This window comes from Polistes dominula, unplaced genomic scaffold (assembly GCF_049000335.1).
Source record: "Polistes dominula isolate Pdom_NZ unplaced genomic scaffold, Pdom_raw_medaka contig_31, whole genome shotgun sequence".
Lineage (NCBI taxonomy): Eukaryota > Metazoa > Arthropoda > Insecta > Hymenoptera > Vespidae > Polistes > Polistes dominula.
In genome coordinates, this window is record NW_028300925.1 from 2,805,521 (window position 1) to 2,830,076 (window position 24,556).

Sequence of the window (24,556 nt, forward strand, 5' to 3'; positions counted from 1 at the left end):
ACTAATTAGAACCCGCCCTGCTTGCCTGCTTGCTTGCTTGCTTGCTTGCCTACCTGCCTGCCTGACGGTGGGTGGATACCTACCTAACGATTAAAGATTCAGTTCTCGTTAATTATTATTCTTCCCAACTCGTTGTTTTTTTTCTCTTTTTCTTTCTTTCTTTCTCACTTTTCTCTAACGTTTTTTTCTTTTATTTTTATTTATAATAAGATCTTACGCCTTTGACGACACGTTATTCCGATCACGATTCACGTGGATTTTAAATTGTTAATAAATTTGTATTTAATGGGAAAACATTCTACGCGGGATATTTGAATCGATATATAAATGGAGAAATTGAAATATAATCTTGTTAGGTGCGTAAATGTTTAAGATCCTAGCCACGTTGAGTTGTTATACGACAATTTCACGTTTCTCTCTCTCTCTCTTTCTCTCTTTCATTTGCTATATATCTTTCTCTCGTAATTCTCTCCGAGTCGTAGGATAATTGTTAGAACCTAAGAGAGTATAGTATGGGAATAGTCGAAGGAGTAAAAGCTACAGTTGCAGAGTAGCATACTCTAGCCAATCCAAGAGTAGTAGTAATATATTTTAACGTTCTCAGATTTTCACGCGCCCCCCTTTTTACTCCACCATGTTTCAACTGTAACGATGTAAGCATTACACTTGGCAATATTCATGGAAGAACTCGCATGACGAATGAGCGCGATTAAAATGAGATAAGGGGAGTGCTCGAGAGGAAGACAACGTGGAGCACCGAACCGAATAGATCAAGTTGAGCCTGGAAAACGTTTTTCTTCTTCGTCTAACAACAGGAAGAAATAGAAGTAGAAGAAGAAGAAAAAGAAGAAGAAATACTCGACAAAAGGAATCCTTCGTAATTTTTTCAGTTACCTACGTCGTCCTTAAGTTGTTTTCTCGTTTCGTTTTTCGTCGAGCAAAATATAAGAGAAAGAATAAGAAAACGCACGAACGCAGGTAGGCAGGCAGGCAGGCAGGCAGGCAGGTACGGGGTGTACGCTCTCTCGCGTAGCAAATTATGTAAATTGAAAAGTAGAGAAGAAAACGAAGTTTGCTATCATGCATTACTACGCGCACTCCTCTTGCGCAATATTATGCATGGGGTAGTATGGAAAGGAGACTGATAGGAGTAGGCAGAAGAGGATTGTAAAGCGAAATACTTTAAGGAGAGGTAGAGGATAAGTCGAGAAAACCCGAGTGCAACGAGACAGACAGGTAAAGTCATGTATTAAGGAGTACCGTCTGATGGTCTTGGCAAGCGTACTCATTCTCTTCAAGCTCCTATTCGAATGATTTATTCGGATTCACTACCGTTTAAGCTTAAACAAACGTAGAAGAAGAGTTTGAGATAGTGGCCGGTATATTCACTTGCCTTTCTTTTACTCTTTCTAGTCCTCCCATCTCTAGTCTCATCCCTTTTCATGTTTATTCTAACCAGCTGACACATATCGCTTATCCATCGAGTCTTCGAAGTACCTGTGTAGCTCAGCGGGTGGTTATGGTGGTGGTGGTGGTGGTGGTGGTGGTTTTCATCCGGTAAGATGACTACCGAGTTTTCAAGATTATATTTCTCTTCTATCGGCAACAATTTTAAAACCATTCTTCCGCTTCACCACCTCTTTATATTCTTCAACATTATTAATGATCTTATATAAAAAGAAATATTTCTTTAGGTAGTTTCATTCGTTAGGTACTTATCAATATTTATCCTTCTAAGATAATTATCATGATGTAATTTTTGTAAATATTAATTGTAAGTTATAAGAATTATACGTGGATCTTTTGGATTCTGTGTCTTAAAAAACTTTCAGTTTATGTGAACTAAAAACTTTGAAAATTATTATTATTATATATGTATTATATTCAATTAAGTTGAACTTATCTTTTTTCTTCTTTTTGACGTTGATATCAAAGATAATGCGTTTTAAGATTATCAAGAACGATTCTTAATCGTTAAAAGAAAGTAAGAAGGTTGCTATATATTGTATGCTAAAACTCGCCAAGTCCATGAAACTTTCAGCACTATCTTTTCAACGATATTTCCTTCGCTCCCTTTTTCTTTTTTTTTCTTTTTCTTCCTTCGCTCCTACTTCTTCTTCTTCTTCTTCGTTTTTCTTTTCTACTTCTCCTCCTCAATCGTATTTCTCTCGCGAACACACGACCCACGTTGTTACGTCGCAAATAAACGCAGTCTTTTCTTTCTCGAAGAACTCTCTCTCTCTCTCTCTCTCTCTCTCTTTCCATGGGAATAAATTCTTAAGAATCCTCGAGAGAGAGAGAGAGAATCACAGGGAACGCGGTGATTTAATAGGCGCTCCGGAGCCCCTGACTTAGGAATTTTCTTCTTCCCTTTTTTCCTTTTTTACCATCCCGAAGCATCATCCAAGTAAGAGAATCCGTCAAGAGAATGAAAGATAGAGATAAAGGAAATGAAAAAAAGAAGCTTAGTGACACTTTTCCAATGACAATTGATAAAGAGAAAATGAATGAGAAAGATTTCGATGTAGAATCGAGTTTACGATCAAAGAAACGATCGGAATTTAAGATTTTCGCACAAATAGAACTCGAGGGTTATTCATTTAATCGCGTTATAATCAGCGCGTACTACCTTTCTCTCTTTTAAAATCAGTCAGTCCCTTTCCCTTTTCTTCATCTTTTTTGTCTTTCAAAGCAGACACAACGATAAGGAGCTTTCCCCTTCTGTGTTCGCATTGCTATAGGGAATTAGAAAGGTATAAGAAGGGCTGCTAATTAGCAGGCAGGCAGGCAGGCAGGCAGCACCAGCATCGTAGAAACCACAGTAAGGTAGTTGAAGCGCCGGCTCAGATCGACGGCAAACAGCCAGTCAAGCAAGCAAGCAAGCAAGCAAGTAAGCAAGCAAGCAGGCAGGCAGGCAAGTTGGTCTTAACGTGCTATTCACGCGTGCCACTGTGAAGCTTAATACGCAACGTTGTACAATCCCCTCCTTCTTGATTAACGGAGTAACGCGATACTCCGGAGACGCCGAAGTAATTGAAAGCCTTACTCAAAGGATGATAGCGATGTTACGGCTAATTAACGCTTACCTATCTATCTTCTGGTTGATTCTTACGACGACAACGACGACGACAACGACGACGACAACGACGACGACAACGACGATGACGACGATCTTAGACAGGTAGAATAGGAAAATTCTTATGGGATTTCATTACCCTAAGCGCCCTCCTCATTGATCGGACATTAATGTCGAATGCTGACAAATACTCTCTCTCTCTCTCTCTCTCTCTCTCTCTAACTATATAATTTGATTTCTCTGGTATTTGAAGAGCAAAAAAAAACAGAAGAATGAAGAATGTTTTAGAGAAAAGTAAGGAATATTCTATATTTTTTTTCGAATCGGAGACAGACACCTCTGTCACTAACAATTTCCAAGAATTACGACGACGACCACGGCGAATCTCTCGATCGACGCAGGTACCGTTCGTTCTAGCATGGAATGTAATTAACGTTTAGTCTGAGGAACATTTATCGGCAAAAAACCTACCACCACCACAACCATCACCACCACCACCCAATTGCCTTGACTTTCTGGAGAAGTCTTTTCTCTTTCTCTCTCTCTCTCTCTCTCTCTCTCTCTCTCTCTCTCTCATTTTCATCACCACCACCACCTTTTTCGTTTCCTTCGTCTTTCTGCTGTTCTTCGTACTTGCCGTCACGGATAAACTTTCCTTATTACTAAGATCTTTCCTTTTCTATCTTTCTCTTACTCTCTTTCTTTCTCTCTCTCTCTCTCTCTTACTTTACGTTTCGCGCGACCGTGAGCTTCGGTTAACGCTCCCACCGTAATTTCTTTCTAATGACCCGAGAACATGGAATTTATTAGTTTCGAAAGATTTTGCCGCGCGCGTCTTAGTCGCGAAGAAGCGTTCATAAAATATGATCGATGATGCTTCACTTCGCACCTGTCTCGGACGCGCTCGCTAATTTCTCCTACGAGGATAGAATAAGGAAAGGAAAAGGGGAGAAAGAGTGGGGTAGAAATATAGGAAGATAGACCAAGTACCTCTCTCTCTCTCTCTCTCTTTCTTTCTTTCTTTCTTTCTTTCTTTATACATCTTCAGTATATCTTCTCTTTCCTTACATTTTTTTTTTTTTTTTTTTTTTTATTATAGCGAGAAGTTTTTTCGAAGGATCGATGAACCGCGGCTACTCGTTTTTTCGCTAGTTTCAAGACCAGGAAGAATAGAATAAGAGAATCTTAAAAGATTAAAGATGAAAGATATCCCCCGTCGTGTTCTTTCATACATTCTCGTCTTCTCGAACACAGAAAGAAAGAGGATAATAACGTTGGACAGAATAGAAACTAGAATGTCCAAGCCGCCCACCGTTCATTCGTTCATTCGTTCGTTCGTTCGTTCGTTCATTCGTTCATAGATTCCTTTTTTTTTATTTTACGAATGAAGAAGAACCGGTGTGGGAACAGGGACGCGATTTTCTACCTAAGTTCGTTCGTTCGTTCGTTCTCGCATCGTGTTGTTCTCTGTTGATTAACGACACGCGAATGGCACATACAACGACTTAATCCCTTTGACGTCTCTCTCTCTCTCTCTCTCTCTCTCTCTCTCTCTCTCTCTGTAATAGTATTTTCTTTCTAACACATACATATACGCGTGTAAACAGAGAACGGGGCGCCAGTGGTTTGGCGCGTTCGCGCACTAGGCGCATATTCGTTCTCTCGCACTATAGCAATCGTCATCACAATCACTAAGAGAGAGAGAGAGAGAAAGAGAGTGAGACACTCGTTTTCTTCCTTCTCTATGAAAAGAGATAGAGAAAGAGAGAGATATGAGGACGCGGTTTAACGTACGAGCTGACAATAGATGCGGAAGCCAAGCCGGTACGACGGCTAACGTGGAGAATGAATGTTACATGAATATATATATATATATATATATATACCAGTGTTGTACGAGTTAGACGACGGTCCACGATTGTTCGCTTACACGTCGGCGACCAACCCGAGAACAAGAACACGCATGGGGAAAAACATTACTCTCTCTCTCTCTCTCTCTCTCTTTCTCTTTCTCTTTCTCTCTCTTTCTACGCGAATTGCCGTAATTCGCCTAGACCATCATCCTTTCTAGTTCCCCTTCAAAGAGGAACGTCTTAGTTTTCTATATCACCGTTTTTTTTTCTTTCTTTCTCTTTCCTTTAACGGAGAGTAATCTCTTACGTTGTTCGTTTATTTCTATGTATATATTTATGTACGTGTGTGTGTATGTATGTGTATATATACGAATAGGACAAGAGATGCGGAAGAAATTGTAAAACGATTTCAGTATAAGATCTTTTGTCATTCTTAAACAAAATTACTTGTCAGCGTTATTAGATCTATGCAAATTGTCGCTTTCAAAATTTATCATAAGAAATTTAGATTTAATCCATGAAGAGATTTAGATTTAATCTATTTCTTTATTTTCTTCTATCTTCTATTAAAAGTCAGATCTAACATTTCTCGATAGATTACTCAAGCATATAGAGAACATTCTCTATGTTAGGGTATTTTTTTTTCGTATTTTTTTTTTTTTTTTTTTTTTATTTTGATTGGCCTGTGCGTTAAAGTGATAAGACGGTAAGGACGGAATGACGAGGATATTTTCCCTTGAGGAAGGGAGAAAAGTAGTAGATGTCTGTGCCTGAGAAAAGGAGCCCACCCGATTAAGGTGCAATCATCCGCAACATCGACAGCATTCTCAGTTTCTCTCTTCTCTTTTTTCCCTTTCTCATCCATGTCATTCTCTTTTGCTTCACCCCTTACCTACCCCCCCCCCCTCCACCTACCCCACCTACCCCCTCTTTCTCTCTTATCTTTCGTTCTCCTTTCCGTTACTTACGAAGTAGCATGTAACGATCAACCATCGTGTCTCCTCTTTACACCACCGATCGAGAATTCTCCTTTGTGACGTTCACATACGTTGGAAAAGGGTAGTTGGATACTCCAGGAAGGGTAGAAGGGATTCCGCATGAATTCTCGCGAAGTCGATGTCTGTTGCGGAATTTGGACGAGAGAGAAAGAGAGAGAGAGACAGAGTCCGTTGGTCCTCTCTTCTCTTTGTTAGATTTCATCCGCTCGACCGACTTGAAACTAACGAGAAGCTCTTTCGTCTTTTACTCTTTTTCTCTCTCTCTCTCTCTCTCTCTCTCTCTTTTTCTATCTTTTTCTCCTAGAGTCTTTGCTGTCTCTTTTACTCGTTGCGATATGAATTTTACGATTATTTTTGACTCTAAGTAAGGAAAGATCAAGATTGTTTTATCAACATTATTTTTTTGGGTTATCATTGCAACAATTTTTTTTTTTTTAAATCAATTTAGTAATCGTCTTTAAAAAAATTACAAAGTAGAAAGAGTTAAAAATTTTTTTACATATTATATTGAAATTGTAAGTTTTGTCTTTCATTAACTAGCATTTATTTATCCGTTTGTATTAAGATCAAATTGGAAATCATATGAGTATCTAAATTATTATATATAAAATATATATTTAAATAAATATAATAAAATTATTATATTAAAAATATTATATATATTTCAAATATATATTTATAATAAAATATTTTGAAAAACAAACACGTTACAGGTAAATTTCAATATCCTCGTCACAGGATTAACTTAATCTGCATAAGAAGAAATAATTGTTAATAATTAATTCAATCGATGGTTAAAGGTTTCGTGAATTGACGAAGGAGAGAGAGAAGGGATAGGTAGATAGGTAAAGGGTCAATTGCTAGTACTCGAGAAACGATCGCATTATTTCTCAGGGGTCGTTCGTTATTGGCTCGACATGCACCTTTAACCCTCCTCCTCCTCCTTTTCATCGACTATCATTGTCGTTGCGCGTTCGCCTTAAGCGGCCAACGGAAATGTAACTCGCGAAACCGGCCACGGCGAAATCGTCGAAGGTAATCGAACCGAACCGAACCGAACCGAACTAAACCGTTCGCAATGGAGCTCACCTGGAAACGAATGGCAGGATGGAAACAAAGGAAATTACGCACGGTATCGTCCCTACCGATCGTCGGCGTGCTGGGTTGTGTGCTGCTCCTCAAGTCGTTCTCTAGCTGTGCCTCTTTATTTCAGAGCATTATCAGTGTGTTAAAAATAAGGAAAATAAAAAATGAAATAAAATAAGGGATGCTTGCAGTGAGTAAACAGCAAAAGAAAACAACAACTTAGTACGTAGAGAGCAATATAACGCGAATGTGAGAGATATCTGCACGTGAGATTCCGTTCTTCGTTAGTGTTGTTGTCAGTAAGGATATAGAAAAGGGATGAGGGTACGAGATAGATAAATAATAGGGTGGTTAAAAGAAATAAAAGAAGAAAAATCACCAGCATCTACCTTGCCGAAAAAGGAAACCATCCTGCATGACCAGGCCTTTCCTTGCGCACGTTTAACTGACACAGATACTTTACTCAGATATTACTCTTCTTTCCTCCTACAGAAAGGTTAAATTGATTTAAGCCTTAGGACGAGTTAGTTCGATGGTAGGGAACGTACATTGAACAAAATAGGAATCTCGATTTCGATCATTAGACTAACTGAAACCTAACTAACCTAACCAACTAGAAACGAACATCTTGGGATGAGGTACGGATTATTTAACAGGGACATGTTAGTCGAATTTGAGATCGAAAAATGTCCAGACGAATGAAAAGATCTAAAGAACTCAAAGTAGCTTTTGTAAACGGATGAGAGTGAGTGAGAGAGAGAGAGAGAGAGAGAGACAGAGAAGATTGGTTAGTGCGGTAGGCCGGTCTATGGATCGGCAAATGCTTGCCCCACTGCACCTCCGCTTCTACCTAGAAGGGTTAGGTAGGTACCTAACGTGGCCGTTGTGTGGCTAATGCTCGTTATCTCGACGTGTCGACTATCTAATGGTCCTCCGTAATGGCCGACCCCAACGATATATTGTCCATTTCTCGCAATGCGCGCTAACTCGTCCTCCCAATCTATGGCACTATTCCCGACGGTTATTTTAGCCACGTTACCACCCTCCCTCCTCCTTCCCTTTATTCCTCCCTTCCTCTTCCTATTCCTGTCGATTTGCATAGGGAAATCGCGGAACCCTCTTTGACGTTGCACCCATTGCCGATCCTAGTGCGGTTGCAGTTTACTCTCTCATTCTAGTTGGGGTCCCACTCTTTCCTCTTCCCCACCTGACTTTCTTTCTCTTTCATTCTTTAGAATCTTCTCTTCTTCTTCTTCTTCTTCTTCTTCTTCTTCTTCTCCTCTCTCGTTCTATCACGATTTCCGCTTCGTGCAGTACTGAGGAGAAGTAGGAAAACGATGCCGCCGACTAAACCGAGCGAGGGAGACAACGGACAATGCGAAATAAATATCATCCTATCGAGAAACTACGTTTGCTCTAAGGCAAACGTTCTCTTTCTTTTCCTCTTTCGCGGTAGACTGCAATATAAGATGAAGAAGAAGAAGAAGAAGATACGATTGGAAGACGAGCCTCAAGATGTCCTAAGGATGATTGCTCGACCAGGAAATATGAAGAAATATAAGGAATCGCATTAGAGAAAGAGAGAGAGAGAGAGAGAGAGAAAAGGTTATGAAAGAAATAAAATGAGAAAGAATAGATAGAGGAATAATTCGATGATGCTCTTCCAAAGGAATTCAAGATTGTATTTTTTGCAATGTTGCATCGCCAACGTTGTTCATTTGATCGTTGACTAGGAAAGAGTAATGGATATGATATTGTAGAATTAAAAAAAAGGAACATGGTCGACTTGTGCAAAATGTCTCAATTGAATTCTGGTTTTAGAATTAATCGGATATTATGAAATTAAAAATTTAATTTACTCTTTCTAATATTTAATAAATTCATTATTATTGATACAACGAATATTACAATCGTACTATTGGATTTTGTCGAAGAAATTCGACAATCAAAGTTCAGATAAAATAATATTAATATTGTTAAACTTTTACACACAAAAAATATGACATTTTATAGAAACTTTTGTTATTACTTTAACATTAATTTTTTGTTTGTTCGTTATAAATATCAAAAATATAATATATTTAATTTGTTTTAGTAACAAAATGAAAGAGATTAAAATAAATAAGATAAGTTGGTGGGATACACCCACCACCAACCTTTTGGCTAACTCTATCGAAATTTTTAGCGACTTTAACAATAAAGAAAACGTTTCTCTTGTTTGTTTATTGAAAACTATCGTGCACAAGCTCTGATATAAGCTACTCAATTCGTATAAAAGCATTTTCTTGAAACTCTTTAACTAGACTAGCTTCTTCTTCTTCTTCGGTTCACCTTTATTTATTTCCTTCTTATTCTTGAACTTTGATTTTATTCACTGAAGAAAGTCGACGAAATGCACACAGACAGCGAGAAGAAATAGATAGGAGAAAGAGAGAGAGAGAGAGAGAGAGAAAAACGGTTGTTGAAAGAAAACATTTCAAGTGAGTCGGGTCAACGAGCTTTCTCACTTAGAAAAGCTACCGAATTGAAGACAGAAGGACAATATTTCTCGTCTCTTCAAGTAAATCTTAAACGTCATAGATTTGCGTTGGATCAAAAACTAGGGATAGGAGGGTTGTAAATTAAACAACATTAAATATATATATATATAAATTTCTTACGATAGAGAGAAAGAGATAGAAAGAGTTTGGAAGGGAAAAGGAAACGAATGCTTCTTCGTCTTTTAACTTAGCAAACAAAAAGAAGTAAGTAAAGTGGCTTCTTCTTTGGAAGAACCATAAATTATGGAAACAATGAAAACGAGCTGTCGTTCCGTTCTTCTTCATTCTCTCTCTCACTCTCTCTCTCTCTCTCTCTCTTTTTCTATTTCTTTTGTTCTTTTATCCATTCTATTTCTATACAAGTCGCGAACGTGTTCGTTAGAGAGAACACGAGGAACGAAAACCGTTACGAGGGCAGCAACGTAATAGCGCGCTAATTATCGTGTCCCTTTTTGCGTCTAGTCGGACATACAAGGTTCGACACAGAGGGGGACGAGGTGGGAGGGTAGAAGGTAGAACCAGATATTTTACCACTATACACGAATTCTATCAAACGCTTCTTTTTTCTTCGTTTTCTTTTGAATAGCCATACATCATTACTGACAACGTAATATATTATATGGTATAATAATCCAGCCAGCCCTGGTTGGTGGTGTAACCCACGTATTATTAACGTTAATTCGGGGTTTTGGTTATTTCGGGGCCTCATTCCGAAACGCATCAGGTATATCATCCGACAATTAGCTTCGAAAACTGCACACACCTTCGTAAAGAATAAAAGTAACATGAGTGTATTTTAATCGAGTACTTGGAACCCGCGCGATAATCACGATATGCGTGCTTCGACGAAATTCTCTTTGGTCGTTTCTTTCGTGATTAGTAAAAAAGGAAAAAAAAAGATAGACAAAAAGTAGCGAGATAAAATGTAAGAGGAGGAGAGGAGTGTTGGGAAAAGGGATCGAACGTTATAGGAGGTCCAACAGAGAGAGAGCAATAAGAAGCTTTCTGTTACGAACAATTTGCTCGTATTTCAAGCCCTCCGAACCTTCGATCAGATAGAAGAATCATTTCTCACGATATTAACCTTTTTTTTTCTTTTCTTTTTCTGTTTCAGGTAAGTTACCAGAGAATCAGTTTTCTATTGGACCAATATTGGTAGATTAAAGGGAACCCCTTCTTTCGTAAGTAAATATATCTAAAGGATTGTGGTTGTACCGATATTAAATTCGTGCACATATAACGAAACTACAATATAAGAGTTAGTTCATGTATCCCTTTTATCATGAGAAAGATGCGGATGATACGTGTACGTTTCCATCTAGTTCCTAGACATAAGCTCGAAACGTCGAGCCATCTGTCGGCTTTACGAGACAAAGCCTCGGTATGACACTTGTTACGCAAATACGATGCTATTATTTTTCCCTCGTCTCTGGGACTAGTGTCCGTAGTTAAAAAACGACTACTACTCTCATGACCAACTCTATATTTCTGTTTCTATGGAATGAGAACACTGACCGTGTAGCAGAGAGAGAAAGAGAGAGAGAGAGAGAGTTAGTCGCGAGGGAAATATTTTTTGAACGGGCCCACCCAATCCTCCTCCCTCTATCCTTTCTATTCCTCTCATCCAATTGCGTCACTCGGCTACCTTCAAAATTAAAATATGAGTTACGTTCGAGAAGGGACACATACACACACACACATAGAACACACACATGCACGAAAATAATCAAGTTCGTACGAGAGTACGATAAAACGAAACGAAACATATTCCCGTACGTTTCCAACACGTTGGACAAATAAAAATGATTACGTTATCGTTGCAAGCCAACGGCGTTATTTGGCGTTTGCAAAATGCGTTATACCGCTATATCCCCATGTAGATGTAATGACTCTTGTTTAATCTTCCTACTCGTATAAATTTCTATATTTCGAGTCGAACGAAAACGAAAACGAAAAAACTATTATTTTGAGATTGTCGAATGACACCTATTATCTCTATCTCTATCTCTCTAAAACGATTCTTTTTAACGTAAAAATCTATTTGTTGTTTTATTAGTATTGTCATCGAGTATATATCAGTTTTAATTACAACGTTATATTAAAAATGACTTTCTCGTTCTATCGTGATCAAATCTTTGATCAGAGATACGAGTCAATTAAATGCAATTGCACAACGTAACGCATAGTGTATGACAGCGCGAACGAATAGTTCGCATCTCGTATCCCCCAATTTCACGGTTACCTTCATATCGAACGAAGCGTGACGACGGCCAGAAGGTTCGGTCAATTTTATCTGACATTTTTCTTACTCGGCACGCGCGAATTCAGTCAAGCTTCTTTGATTCACGAGTTAATCGATATTATATAAAATCGAATTTCCGATTATCAGTCATTTTCTACATACATAGGTATATTTCGAAATATACATGTAAAAATACCACGTAACTGAGAGAATTCGTTTAAAACAGTCTCAATCGTACGTATAGGATGATAGGGATCATAGGATGATATACACGTGTTTGTACGTCGATCGAAATATCTACTTTAAATTCATTTCGAAGTACACGTATTCTCGAAAGTTGGAAATAGGAGCGAACTATAACTCGCACCGAGCGTGCCGACCACGGTATTACGTTTTCCGACGAGATTCGTTCGGGTGTGTTTATCCGTTTGTATACTGGCAAAAACGAAAATCCTCGAGAGAAAGAGAGAACACGGGCGTCGACGGCAAAACGTGAATTAACTAGAACCTGCGGAGCGACGAGCATAGAAATAGGAATTGGCGGTGAGAGAAGGAACGAGAGAAAGAGGTAGAAGGGAGAGAGAGAGAGAGAGAGAGAGAGAGAGAGAAAAGTGGATGGGGAACAGAACCGGTGAAAATCGCTGCTTTACGCGGATCATAAAAGTTACAAGAGGGCGGGAAACGCGGTGCTCGACTTCCCACTCCATCTTTTTTCTCTCCCCTACTCTCTCTCTCTCTCCCTCTCTCAAATAGTTATAGTGCGCATAGGTCAGAGCAACGAGCTATACAGCAACGAAGGCAACGTTGGGAATAGTTTGCCAACTCGTTGAGGGAGACTCGAACTCGATAGTGGCTAGCTCGAGGGGGCCGAAGCTTCGAGTTGGTCGGTTGGCTTTGCCCGGTTTAAGCTGGTTTCTCTTCTTTCTTTCCTTCCTTTCTCAATTCGACTTCCTCTTCCTCCTCCACCATCTCCACCTCCACCTTCTTCTTTTTCTTCTTCGTCGCTCGACAAAACCGCACACTTGTTTTTGCACTTTTACATCAAACGTCGATCTCGAGGCAACTCTCGATATCTTCCTTTCTTTTTCTTCTTCTTCTTCTTCTTCTACTTCTACTTCGATCCTTGTTTCCTTATCCTTTTCCTACGTATCCGTGACTGCAAACCAGCCAAGGAAAACGAAAGGGAGTCTAACCAAGCAGTGATTTCTACCAGAGAAACTGAGCATCGAACCCGGTAGTGATGCGGCAATCACAGGGATTGTTACATATACCCATCGTAGTTCCAACAGTATCCAAGCCTTCAGTATTAGTTCTCTCTCTCTCTCTCTCTCTCTCTCTCTCTGTATTTTCTACTATCTTCTTTTCTTTTATTTCTATCCTGTAACCTTCCATCTTCGAGTTAGCTTTGCAATGTCCGCCTACTACCACCTATTCTACTCCCTCCTAGCACAGAATATACATCGGTTTACACTGTGATGATGTCACCAATTTTTAACGTACACGTGCCACGAATCTCGGTCAACGATTTTTCACAGAATCCTTGTGATTCTCTCATCCTATTCACCGAGAATTCGCGAAATGAATCTCTCTCTATTTCTTCCAACAGTAAGAAAACGACCATTTCAAACAATATAGGATTAGGAGATAGATCCTTGAGCTTTTCTATCTTGAAAAGACGTTTTCCGTTGACCCCTCTACCTCACCCAACCCCGAAGTTGCACTATGTTCTCTTTCATGAACTATGCCAGAATAGTTTTAGGAAATTCTGGTGGTTTTTATTTAACTCGAAGATAACGAAATCTCTTCTTTCCAACACCCCAACTATACTCCAAGTATCTTTTCAGCTTTTTGTATTAGAATCGTCGACAAGACTTTTATGTTCCACTTACAAAAGTCTTACGTTTCTTCTCACCGTAAGTACGGTTTTAATACTCTTTGACACGGTTCCTTTGAGAAAGAGAGATTACTTTAACACGAGTACTAAAAAAATACTTTTAATCTAACATTCTGTACATTCTGTTACTTAGATATAACATCCGATAAAACACATGGTCGAATCCGGTCTTTCTTACGAAAAAGGCTAAACCAATACCGGACGACGGTACTACTCGTCCCCCTTTATTAGGGATACACATTCACGTAGACAAGACTCGTTGCAATGGTCTGAAGAAAAAGAATATTTGCCGGAATAGAACTGTAGTGACTCCTGTGCGTTCAGAAATGGCGGCAACGCGGTGTTATTAACTTCCATGCTAGTATTGGTAGGCGAGTCCGATCACACATCGGCTTCGTGATAAATCGCTTCGGTGGCTTCTATCCTCCTCCTCCTCACCATTCGCCATTATGTCTTGTACGTTTCATTACAAATTTCCTTTAATGTCGCTACCCACTCTCTCTCATCTTTTCTTTCTCGATACGTAAGAGGAAAAAGATATACAGATAGAAAGATAGAATGAAAGAAAAGAGGTAAGGGATGCGATCTTCTATATACGCATAATAAAATGTGCTAGGACTTAACTCGAATAGATAAAAGGAAGAACGACGATGCAAGCGGCAAAAGAAAAAGAGAAGAAAAAAAAAAGAACAAGAGGGGAAAGGGTTAGGGGGGAGGAGGAGGAAGAGGAGGAGGAGGAAGGACGTAGGAAGGAAATGTATTTATCGTGAAGGAAACGATGTCCCTAGCGGCCGAGTTAAAAGCCAAGCAACTCTCTGGTTGGATCCGCGGGATATTAATTCTTGTTACTCATACTCGTATCGACAAAGAAGAAGTAGAAAAGAAGAAGAAGAAGAATACAACGACGACTCTTACGATTCTTCGATTGCAAGGGTGGTGATAGACCAAGCTACCTACCTAACAACGATGGGTAGTTTGAGAAATACCGTGGATGCTTTTAACGTGGCAAACAATAAGTCCTGTCACTTCGAATCGATGAAACCGGCAGGTTCAAGGGAGAGTACTTCAACTTCGTTCGGTATTAACGTTTCTTACGGTCCATTATCTTCTCTTTTTTTCATCCTTTCACTATCTATCTCGAATAGTATTCATCCCATTCTATCTTTTCTCTTTTTAACTCTTTTTTTTTTCCTTGATCGTTCGGTACGATTCAACGACAACGACAACGACAACGACGAGTTTCTCTTTTCTAAGCGAGATCGGCTATGAGCGACAACAACGTTGCCTCCCGCGCGTACAAGTGAATGTCGTGAATCGTAAGAAAGAGAGAAAGATACCTACAGGTAGAAAGAACAGGTAGAATACTTTCAACTTGGTTCGAAGGAGGATAAGGTAGCCTTGGTAGTCTTACGACGATTCTTGGCGTATTTACGATATAGAATCCATCGCAGATCGTTTTCGCTCCGTGTTCACTTGGAACGTTCGCGTTTGCGGCCCATCGCTAATCAGCCGGTAGGTCGGTTGGTCGGTCTGTTGGTTGGTTGGTTGGTTGGTTAGTTGGAACGCTATCGCTTCCTATAGTCTGCATTCTGCTGTTGCTATTGCTGTTGCCGTCGATATTGGTGGTGCTACTCTCCAGCTGCCGATGCAGCTTCTTGTCTCTTTGTAACTAAGCACTACAACAACAACTACTACCACTACTACTACTACTATCTGGTATCCATTTGAGTAGGAGGGAGGAGGGGGAGTGATATAGGTGTTTGTAAGGGCATATTTATCGTTAGCTAACCGCTACGATGATACACGGTTGCATTCAAGGGTGAGCATTAAGTCCTCCTTCTCCTAGCCCTATAGTAGTATGTCTATACCTTCTCCAACGTAACCTGCATTATCATCATCGGATTGGTAGCTTGCTAGTAAACGGGGTATGTAGGGTATCGGGTAGAGCTCGAGGGAGACGCGAGAGGGTCAGGACGAATAGAGACGAAGGACGCGAGAAACCTAGACACGATGAACAAGAGAATGTTGTCTTCCTCTTCTAGCTCAGTATTCTCTCTCTCACTCTCTTCCCTAGGTAAATTTAGCCGTTTACGTACACCCCTTGGGCTTGTCATGCGGCGGCTATCGGCCGACCGCGATCGAGAGACCGCCTGTATCCCCCAGACACCACCTTGTTCTAGGTAGCTATGTCCGATCGGACAGGCATGAGCTCTTGCCGCCGCTTACCACCACGTCTGATATCCCCATTCCGTCTGTCCCTCTCTCTCTCTCTCTCTCGTTTCCTTCCTTCCTTCTCTCTTTCATTCCATACCTCAAGCACTTCCCACTACTGATAGCTTATTTCAAACTAGGTGGATAGCTGTCCGACCAAGATATCCACAAGAGAAACACTGCTGAGAGTGTTCTCCAAAACTCTGTGATATCATTGAACGTGTCTAATGAAAGGAACGTCGTTGACAATGATACGAATCCAAGAGATTATCCATCTTTTATCATAGGTATAACGTCAACTCATTTGTTTCTAAAGATGATGGACTCTCTCGTTGTTGCTTCTGCTGCTACTGCTGCTGTTGCTACTCGGTAATCTATCTCTATCGTATTTGATTGACGTATCAACATACGTTTCAAGTCCGTAAAGCTAGATTACTGTTAACATCCATCGAAAGCACATTGCTCTATCGCTGTTCGCACTCTCCTAGCCATGCCAACTCTACGTGATCCCTCTATGTCGAGAATTCTCGCTTGCTTTCGTAGAAGTTTAGGAATCTCCTTTGACGTATCGCTTGTCAAATAGTATCTATGTTTTCATATGAGATTAATTCCTAAAATGTAATAGTGGCAAAAGTATCTTATGATGTAAGGGGTCGTTAATATTATATTATTATAGGAATGGGAACACTGGGGGGATTTAATATTTGCGGCAATTAACTTTCAAGTTCCTAATGCCAATTAATAATAATTATTATACTACTACTGTAATATCTGATTTTCTTTTTGAATGAAATTTATATTATGTAAAATTAATTTTGACAATTTTCTTAATAATTGGAAACACTTGTAATGTCACGTAATAGTAATAGCTGATAACGCGAGAACGTAAAAAGAAAAAAAATGCGCGGAAGTGTTTACGCTAGGGCATCTAATGACCACGTTCCAACATATATATTCCCTTTTCTCGTTGGTCTTATCTCGAGTTCGAATATTCCTTCGTATGTAGTAGCTAGTAACGTTTCGAGCAAGCTAATTGCCACGCGCGAGCCGTTACTCGTTCGTTGGATTATGCGAAAGCGGGCAGTGCCGTTAATTTCGTGCTTGGCTCCGGTCTTAACCGCTTTACTTGTAGACCTGAAAAGAGAAAAGGGAGAGAAAGAGGGAAAAGAGAGAGAGGGAGAGAGAAGAAGAAGCAAAAGTCAAGTTAGTTAAAGTCGAGATATTCCAACTACTTCGTAGTTTGTTTTTTTAAAATTTTTTTTATTATTGAAAACCACGACAAAATTTTCGAATAAAAAATTTATTGATCTATCGAGATTCTATCAACACAAAATACCAACACGCTTGACACACGTCTTATTTAACGATCGAACGTTTCTTTTTACGACCTTGACCTATGATGTTGGTGACTTCATCCTCGTCGTTTATAACGTTAAAGGAAGAATAATGATCGATGATGTTGATGATGATCGACGAGCTCGTACCACTTTAAACGCCCCGTTTCTTACAATTAGTGCCTGTCCAAAGGTAAAACGAAAGTGGATATAAGAGTAGACTACCTATAATAATCGCTTTCAGTCTAAAACATCTTACGATTTTAACATCTTCGTTTGGAACAATTTGCTCGAACCAATTTCTTTTAGTGAACGATTCATGGATTTCAAGTTGGAACCAACCGCAACGAATTTGAGAATTGTGGTGGTAACATTCAGGCTTATATATATGTGTGTGTGTTGGTTGGTTGGTTGTAGGTTAGAGCTTGCCGTTAGGTTGAACGGTGGACGAATAGAATCGATAATACGCATGGTCAAGTGGCCGAGAGAGAAAGAGAGTGAGAAAGAGAGAGATGTAACATCGTGAACGAATAAATCGTAGAAATCAGTCACGTACTTCTATCGGCCTTCGGAATCACCGTTAAGCCATTGATCGCGATTTAGCCCTCTTTACCCTCCCTTTTCTATCCCTCTTGATTTTCCAGTAGACGCAATATTACACAGGATCCGAACATAACGACGATTACCTAACCGTGTGATAGAAGCGCTCTCTCTCTCTTTCTCTCTCGCGTTGCGTGCCCGCTCGTTGTCGCTTGCTCCTCGACGTTCCGCTTCGATTGAAAGCAGTAATGCGAGATGATCCGATCACTAACGAGAAGAGATATGTTGGATAATCGAGGCAACGATACCTCGTACCAATCGATTGCCACGGCTACCCACAGTATTTTTTTTTTGGTTGTACTATATAATAAAGTTAATTCTCTAAAAAGGTATCTTCTTCTTCTTTTTCATTTATTTTTATTCAACAGAAATTGATGTCGTGTTATTAGAGGTATAAAAAAGAAAGAAGGTTCATTGTCTTGTATTATTAGAACTAACATGTCTAAATAAAGAATAAATTTAATTAACCATACTGACAGCTCTACTCACACACCTAGGCTTCATAGTTTATTCACAAAACACGTAATAAAACGAGTTTATTTCTAGGAAGTTGATGTTACTCTCGTTATAGTGAAACATCGTATAAGTGTACGCATCTTGTTAACCATTCTCGGAGTATATTCGTATTAATTTCTTCATAATATCCCATCTCCCGTCTCGTCTTTTTATATAATCCATCTATAACATTTTATAGATCTAATAAAAAAGTATACTAGAGGAAAAAGGAAAACACTAGGATCATTTAACACGACACCGTGTCACCTGTAATTATCCATAGAACTTAAGGAGAACGAACCGTTCGGAAAGTTGCGATTTCGCGTAAATCGATGTGCTTTAACGTAAGTGTAGGTGCCGGTGGTAATGGTGGTCGGCTAATGACCAAAGTCTTCGTTTATGGTTAATTCGCGTACTACTACCGCAAAAGTTATTAAGTCCGACGTATATCGATGACGCTTATCAACGACGAGGCCGTTCATCATGCGTTCCGCAAACTTTTCTACTAACGCTGTCGCAAGTAAAACAACCACAACCGCAGTTTTCCTCATTTCTAAACTTTATCATTGCAACCTTTCTCAAACCCTTTATCTCTCTCTCTCTCTCTCTCTCTCTCTCTTTTTGGCATTAGTTTCATAATCCTATACGAATTTTTGGCTTTCTGTCACAAAATTTTCCTACACCTCACATGATCTTTCTCTTTTACACTATCATATACAGGATGTAGTTCAGTTTCATCATAACCATCGCATTAGCATTAACCAGCTCGTTATATGGTCGTAGTAGTATGAGGTAAAGTTATTGCTGGGATTAATGAAGTTTACCGAATGATTGATCGCTTTGTACTTACCGACGTTTAAAACCTTTTCAGGTTTACCTACCTAACCACTCGCTACACTAAGTCAGCCACGCGAACAACCTATTCGCATTTCTTATTATCACTTCCTCCGTTATAGTTTTTATTCGTTAGGTCGTCCCTTTTGTCCCTTCGAATGAACATCCTTTTTCTTCTTCTTCTTCTTCTTCTTCTTCTTCTTCTTTAATTCGTTATCCTGGATACTCCAACTTTTCTTTCTCATCGTGAAAATAAGTGAGAGGTCTTATTTGTTTTTTTTTTTTATTTCTTTTTCAATTTTTCTTTCCCCATTCATATTCGATCGTGAATGAAGTTTTAAAAGGAATAGAAGAGAGAAAAAAAGGAACCTAAAGTCCTAGCCTTATCGCTAACGAAGTCCTTTGGAAAAAAGTCGAACGTCGAACGGGTTTTTTTTCTTTTTTTTTTTTTTTTTATCACCAAGCTTCACCTGTGTCCATTTTTTTTTCTTTTTCTTTTTCTTTCTTCTTCGTTCTTTCTTTCGAAAAAGTTCGTTGCGATGCTTGGTGCCGTCGTTGGTTGCTGCTATTACAAGTAACGCCCAGAATCGATCGGTTTTTCACGCACACGCCTCCCCCAACCCCTCGTCTCGTCCTGTCGAGTAATTCTCCTCTCATTACGTTCACTAGACAGCTCGTTTGCTTTGTAATCGTTTGGTTCTTTTCCCTTTTCCCCTGAGGGGGTTCGGGTTCTTTAAACCATTCCATCGTACTTTACGAAGATCGTACAATTAACGTGTCGAGCATCTTCGGCCCTTTAAGGAGGATTCGAATTTTACCGTCCCTAAGATTCTCTCGATACTCATAGTGTTTTTTTTCTTTTTCTTGTAACTTAGCTTATCATAATGCTGCGCTTCTTCTTAAGAGAAATTCGCACGTGGGGGTTTACGATCGACGTTGGCAGCCCATCTGCCAGAGATAATTATTACTCTTTATAAGACCACCGTGATATTTCTGGGCGGTCCCTTCATCATACGCCTCCTTGTATTCATTCTCGAATTCGAAACGCCTCGTTGTTGCTAAACCATCACCGATCCATCCTTTGGCAAAATCATTCACCGTTGGTGAAACGCCAACGAAGTCTTTCAGACCGGAAGTTTCTATCGAGAGTAAAACGAATTCGAACTCATCGAATAGGTTTCACGGTTGTCCCTCTGTCTGTCTGTCTGTTTGTCTGTCTGTCTCTCTGTCTGTTCGATTTATCGATCAATCGTACGTTACCGAATAGTGAAAAAAAAATACCCAGAGAAATAAAAGAGAAACTTTTTGTTCCCTTTTTTGATACACTTTTTTTTTTTTTTTGAATGTTTCCGATCTTTTTGGGACTAATATAAAAATATATATATTTCAAAATAAAAATGAAAGAAATCTGTGACAGAAGTGACGATGGACCCGATACACCTCTATGTTGAAGTAAAACCACCAATGGTTTGTTCGTAGTTCGTTGCGCTACATTACGAACTACTGGGTTGCGATACAAACGCCGACACACTAGATGCAACACGCTTGGAAATTACAGACCATAATACGTAAAGTGGTCTCACGACGAGCGTGCTTCACTACCCTATGACCCGTATGCAGTTCTACCCTTTTTGAATAAATAGGATTATACCGGTGGTTGTCTGTCTGTGTGTATGTATACGAGTGTATATGTTTGATACAAGAACGGGAACAGAGAAGGGTTGATGCTCTGGTGTGTTGCCGATAAAATGCTGCCCTGAACTCTCATTCGTTTAAAGTCATTCCCATCGAATTATCGTGATCGTTAAGACCACTTTTACCGGACCCTACAGGTTCGTTCGTTCGTTCATTCGTTCGTTCTCTCATCCTCTTTTCTTTCCATTCCAACGCCCCCATTCGCATATTCATATCGTTTTCAACGAGTAGATAATTAGAGAATTGAACGTTGAACCAATTAGTACGATATAACTGTTCATATTGTTTCTATGTGTATGTTAACCATTCTAATAGCTTCTTTTTCATATTATCATCTTTATCTCATTTTTGCTTTATTCTTTTTCTCATGAGTCTTTAACATTGTAACTGTTGATATCGTTCATGATAACGAAACTAGCCATCAGGGATTTCTTGAGAACGGTGCATTTCAACACCGAGATCATTGGCGTCCTCGAGTAGTTTCACTCCATGGGTATAGTACTCTAAACCCACCGGGGGGTTACCCTCGGCCAACTTGGCAGTTGTTCAAGAACGCGTCCCAGTGCAAACGAAAAGCTAGAAGTGAAAGATAGACAGAGAGAGAGAGAGAGAGAGAGAGAGAGAGATAGAAAGAGAAAGATATAGTGCGATGACATCGTGTACGAAAGCTCTCGAGTTACCTCCCACGTACAATGAATTTCGCACTTATAATTGGATGTGTCGCACTTACGGGCAACGATCCTAATGGTAAGTGTACGTTGAGAGAGAGCCGAAAGACGTGTAACCCATTTGTTTCTCTCTCTCTCTCTCTCTCTCTCTCGCTCTTTGTCGTAGAAAGCGAGAAAGAGAAATACGACGTACGCGAGTACTATGTTTTAACTTAGAATCGAAAGGAAGATTAATACGAAAAGCTTCCCCGTTTGTCTCGTTATTTATTGATCAGACATAGAAAGCTTTTCTCTCTTCTATTATAAATAAATTTCTTATATGTCCTATCGTCTTCTCTCTTCTACATAATTTAATTATATTCGTAACAAAAAAATTAGGTTGATGACCCCATTTTAAATGTGACAAGGTAACGACTCACAACAACAACCACAACCTTCCCCATCTTCCCCATTCGGGGATTCGAGATAAATGCGATAGATGGTATAAATTTTTGAGAGCATCGTGGCATGTAACTCTTGTCGGTGACGTTGCGAGCACGATAAACTCGTTTGTTCTCGTAAAGCGACGTAGCGTGAATTTTCGAGCACTACCTGGACGGGTCTCTGACAAAAACCTTGTTTTGTCAAGAGCATTGCAATTCGTTTATATATATATACACATATATATATATATATATATATATATATATAATTCTCTCTACCTTTTTAATTTCGTCATATGATGCAATTTGTCCTGATATGTATTTACATTGAAATGAGTCCAATTATACTTGCACCCACCTTCGGAATCATTATTTAATAAAAGATTTTTCCACCTTGATAAACACGACGATGGTTAAAGTAATTCGAATAAAAATCTTCCCCTCAAGGTACTTTGCTTCCTTCAACGTCTAGCACTCTTCACATCTTCTGAAAACGTTGATTCTTTTCCTTTTTTTTTTTTTTTTTTACGTGTCCAGTCGCAAGTTCGCCAACGTCGCAGTCGCAGCTTCTTCCCCTACGTCAATTTTCCCTAGTCATGGTACATAAGTGCTTGTTCCGAGGCTTCGACTTTTGCGCTTGGCAAGCGACTTTCATTTGTTGGCGCAATGTGTTCCAAGGAACTCGATTCCAATGGGTACAAAAGAAGTATCGTAGTTGGGACCGTATTAATGGTCGAGGTATTCGCATTTCGAGGATGCATTCTTAATGTAGTGTGTGTGTGTGTGTGTGTGTGTGTGTGTGTGTGTGTGTGTGTGTGTGTGTGTGTGTGTGTGTGTGTATGCATTATGTTTTGCGAGAGTGGGAAAGAGAAGACGGGCAAATTAAAATGTCGAGTGGAGTATGAATGAAAAAAAAAAACAAAAATGAGAAAAGGATTATTTGGTACGGCTCGATGAATTCAACGAGAAAAAGAATTTAGTTGGGTTTTTTTTTTTTTTTTTTTCTAAGAAACTTTACTTTAAGGTAAATCGTGTATTTCTCTCGATACGATTTTAAGAAATTTTCTATTAGAAGCTTAATATATGTACCATCCTGGGCTATTGATTCTTCTTAAGGCTTTATTTAAACTCCGACTCAAAACAGAAGGTTCATTAGCATTTCACAATGCGGCCGAACGATCGAACTTATTTTAATATTCCATCGGGTCCAATTCTTTCTTTCTATTCTCGTTTCTTCCTTCTGGCATTTTCTCAAAACTCATCGAACTTCTCGACTTCATTTCTCTGCACCCCAATTTTCATCTCACCTCCTTCTTCCTACTTATTTTTTTTTTTTTTGCATTTTTTTTCTTTTCTTTTACTTAAGTCGACTTTTCTCAGCATCAGAACTCTGAATGTGTTTATATATTTTATTTTATTTTTTTTTTTTGATTTTCATATTCTTTGCTTTTGATCTCAATTTGAACACAGTGTGCACATGGGTGATGTGTGCATGATTGTGTGCAAAAATACGAATCCAAATTCACCAGATATTTTTTTTAGAAATAGTAAAATTTCTACTATCTTATTCTCACATAATTTTCTGTAAAAGTATATACGTGAATGTGTCGTGTAGTAGCACCACCTTCAGTGGCTGTAAGAGGAACAACGCAAAAGGTTGCTGAAGCAAACCCCCTTCGTACTATAAACAACCTTCTCATTAGAGAAGAAACCTTATTATACCGAGGTAAACGCCGCGGGATCTAGCGACGATTACATTACATTATTGTAATTGATTGCAGCACATGTTGTAACCTCCGCGTGATTCTTAAACAATAAACTCATTACCCGTTAACAAGGAAGTTCGATAGGGTGCCGTGCGTCGTCCGATAATAATGTATCTCTTTCTCTCCGTTTCATTACAAGCTCGTACTAGTATTGGTGGAAAAAGGATGAAAGAGTCAAAGTAAAAGAGAGATTGCAAGAGTTCGAAGGCTTGCTTGGTTATGTTCGAAACGAAGCATACAACAACTGAGAAGAGTATTCGCTATTTGATCGATCGTTTCAACCGGACGATAGTAAGCCCGTTTGTTCTTCCTTCTCGCACCTTTCTTCTTCTTCTCCTTCCGTATACCTTCACGTTCGTCGACCCTATGCATTGAATGCGACCTCCTTCATACACACACACGTAAGAATACTTCGTATTCGTTTCTAATAAATGAATGAGTTCGAAGATAAATCTTATTGAATTCTACTATTCTTTATCTATTTATTTAAATTTTGATGAAGATTAACGTAAGATATATAGAAAGATAACAAGGAAAGTTAGAATTATTTTTAATATTTTTTTGAATTAATCCTTTGCATTCCAAGTTTGTTTTGTCATTCATATTATCAGCAAGTCAAAGTATTTTCAATAGACAAATCGTATTCACATATTATAAGTAAGTGATATATGTAAATTAAAAGATATATTACTTAATTGGTTAATTTACATATCAATAAATAATGATATATTTAAATTAAAAATCATAGTTGATATGTGTTTTAAATTACATTGAATTTGCTTCGGTTCTTTTTTATCTTCAATGCAAAACCCTCGAGTGCAAAGGGTTAATATCGAGGAAGA

General features: G+C 39.0%; 2 protein-coding genes across 2 annotated transcripts in view; one reads left to right on the forward strand and one right to left on the reverse strand.

Moving 5' to 3' along the window:
- Atg16 (Autophagy-related 16) overlaps window positions 1-10,727 on the forward strand; it is a 200,779-nt gene extending 190,052 nt beyond the window's left edge. The window contains exon 9 of the mRNA XM_089171098.1: window positions 10,668-10,727. Within this exon, the coding sequence (XP_089027224.1) occupies window positions 10,668-10,712 (45 nt within the window). The 3' untranslated portion in view covers window positions 10,713-10,727. The remainder of the gene's footprint in view (window positions 1-10,667) is intronic.
- The window catches only part of neo (ZP and PAN domain-containing protein neyo), a 185,036-nt gene that overhangs the window by 17,410 nt on the left and 143,070 nt on the right, over window positions 1-24,556 (reverse strand). The gene's annotated exons all lie outside the window — the stretch shown is intronic.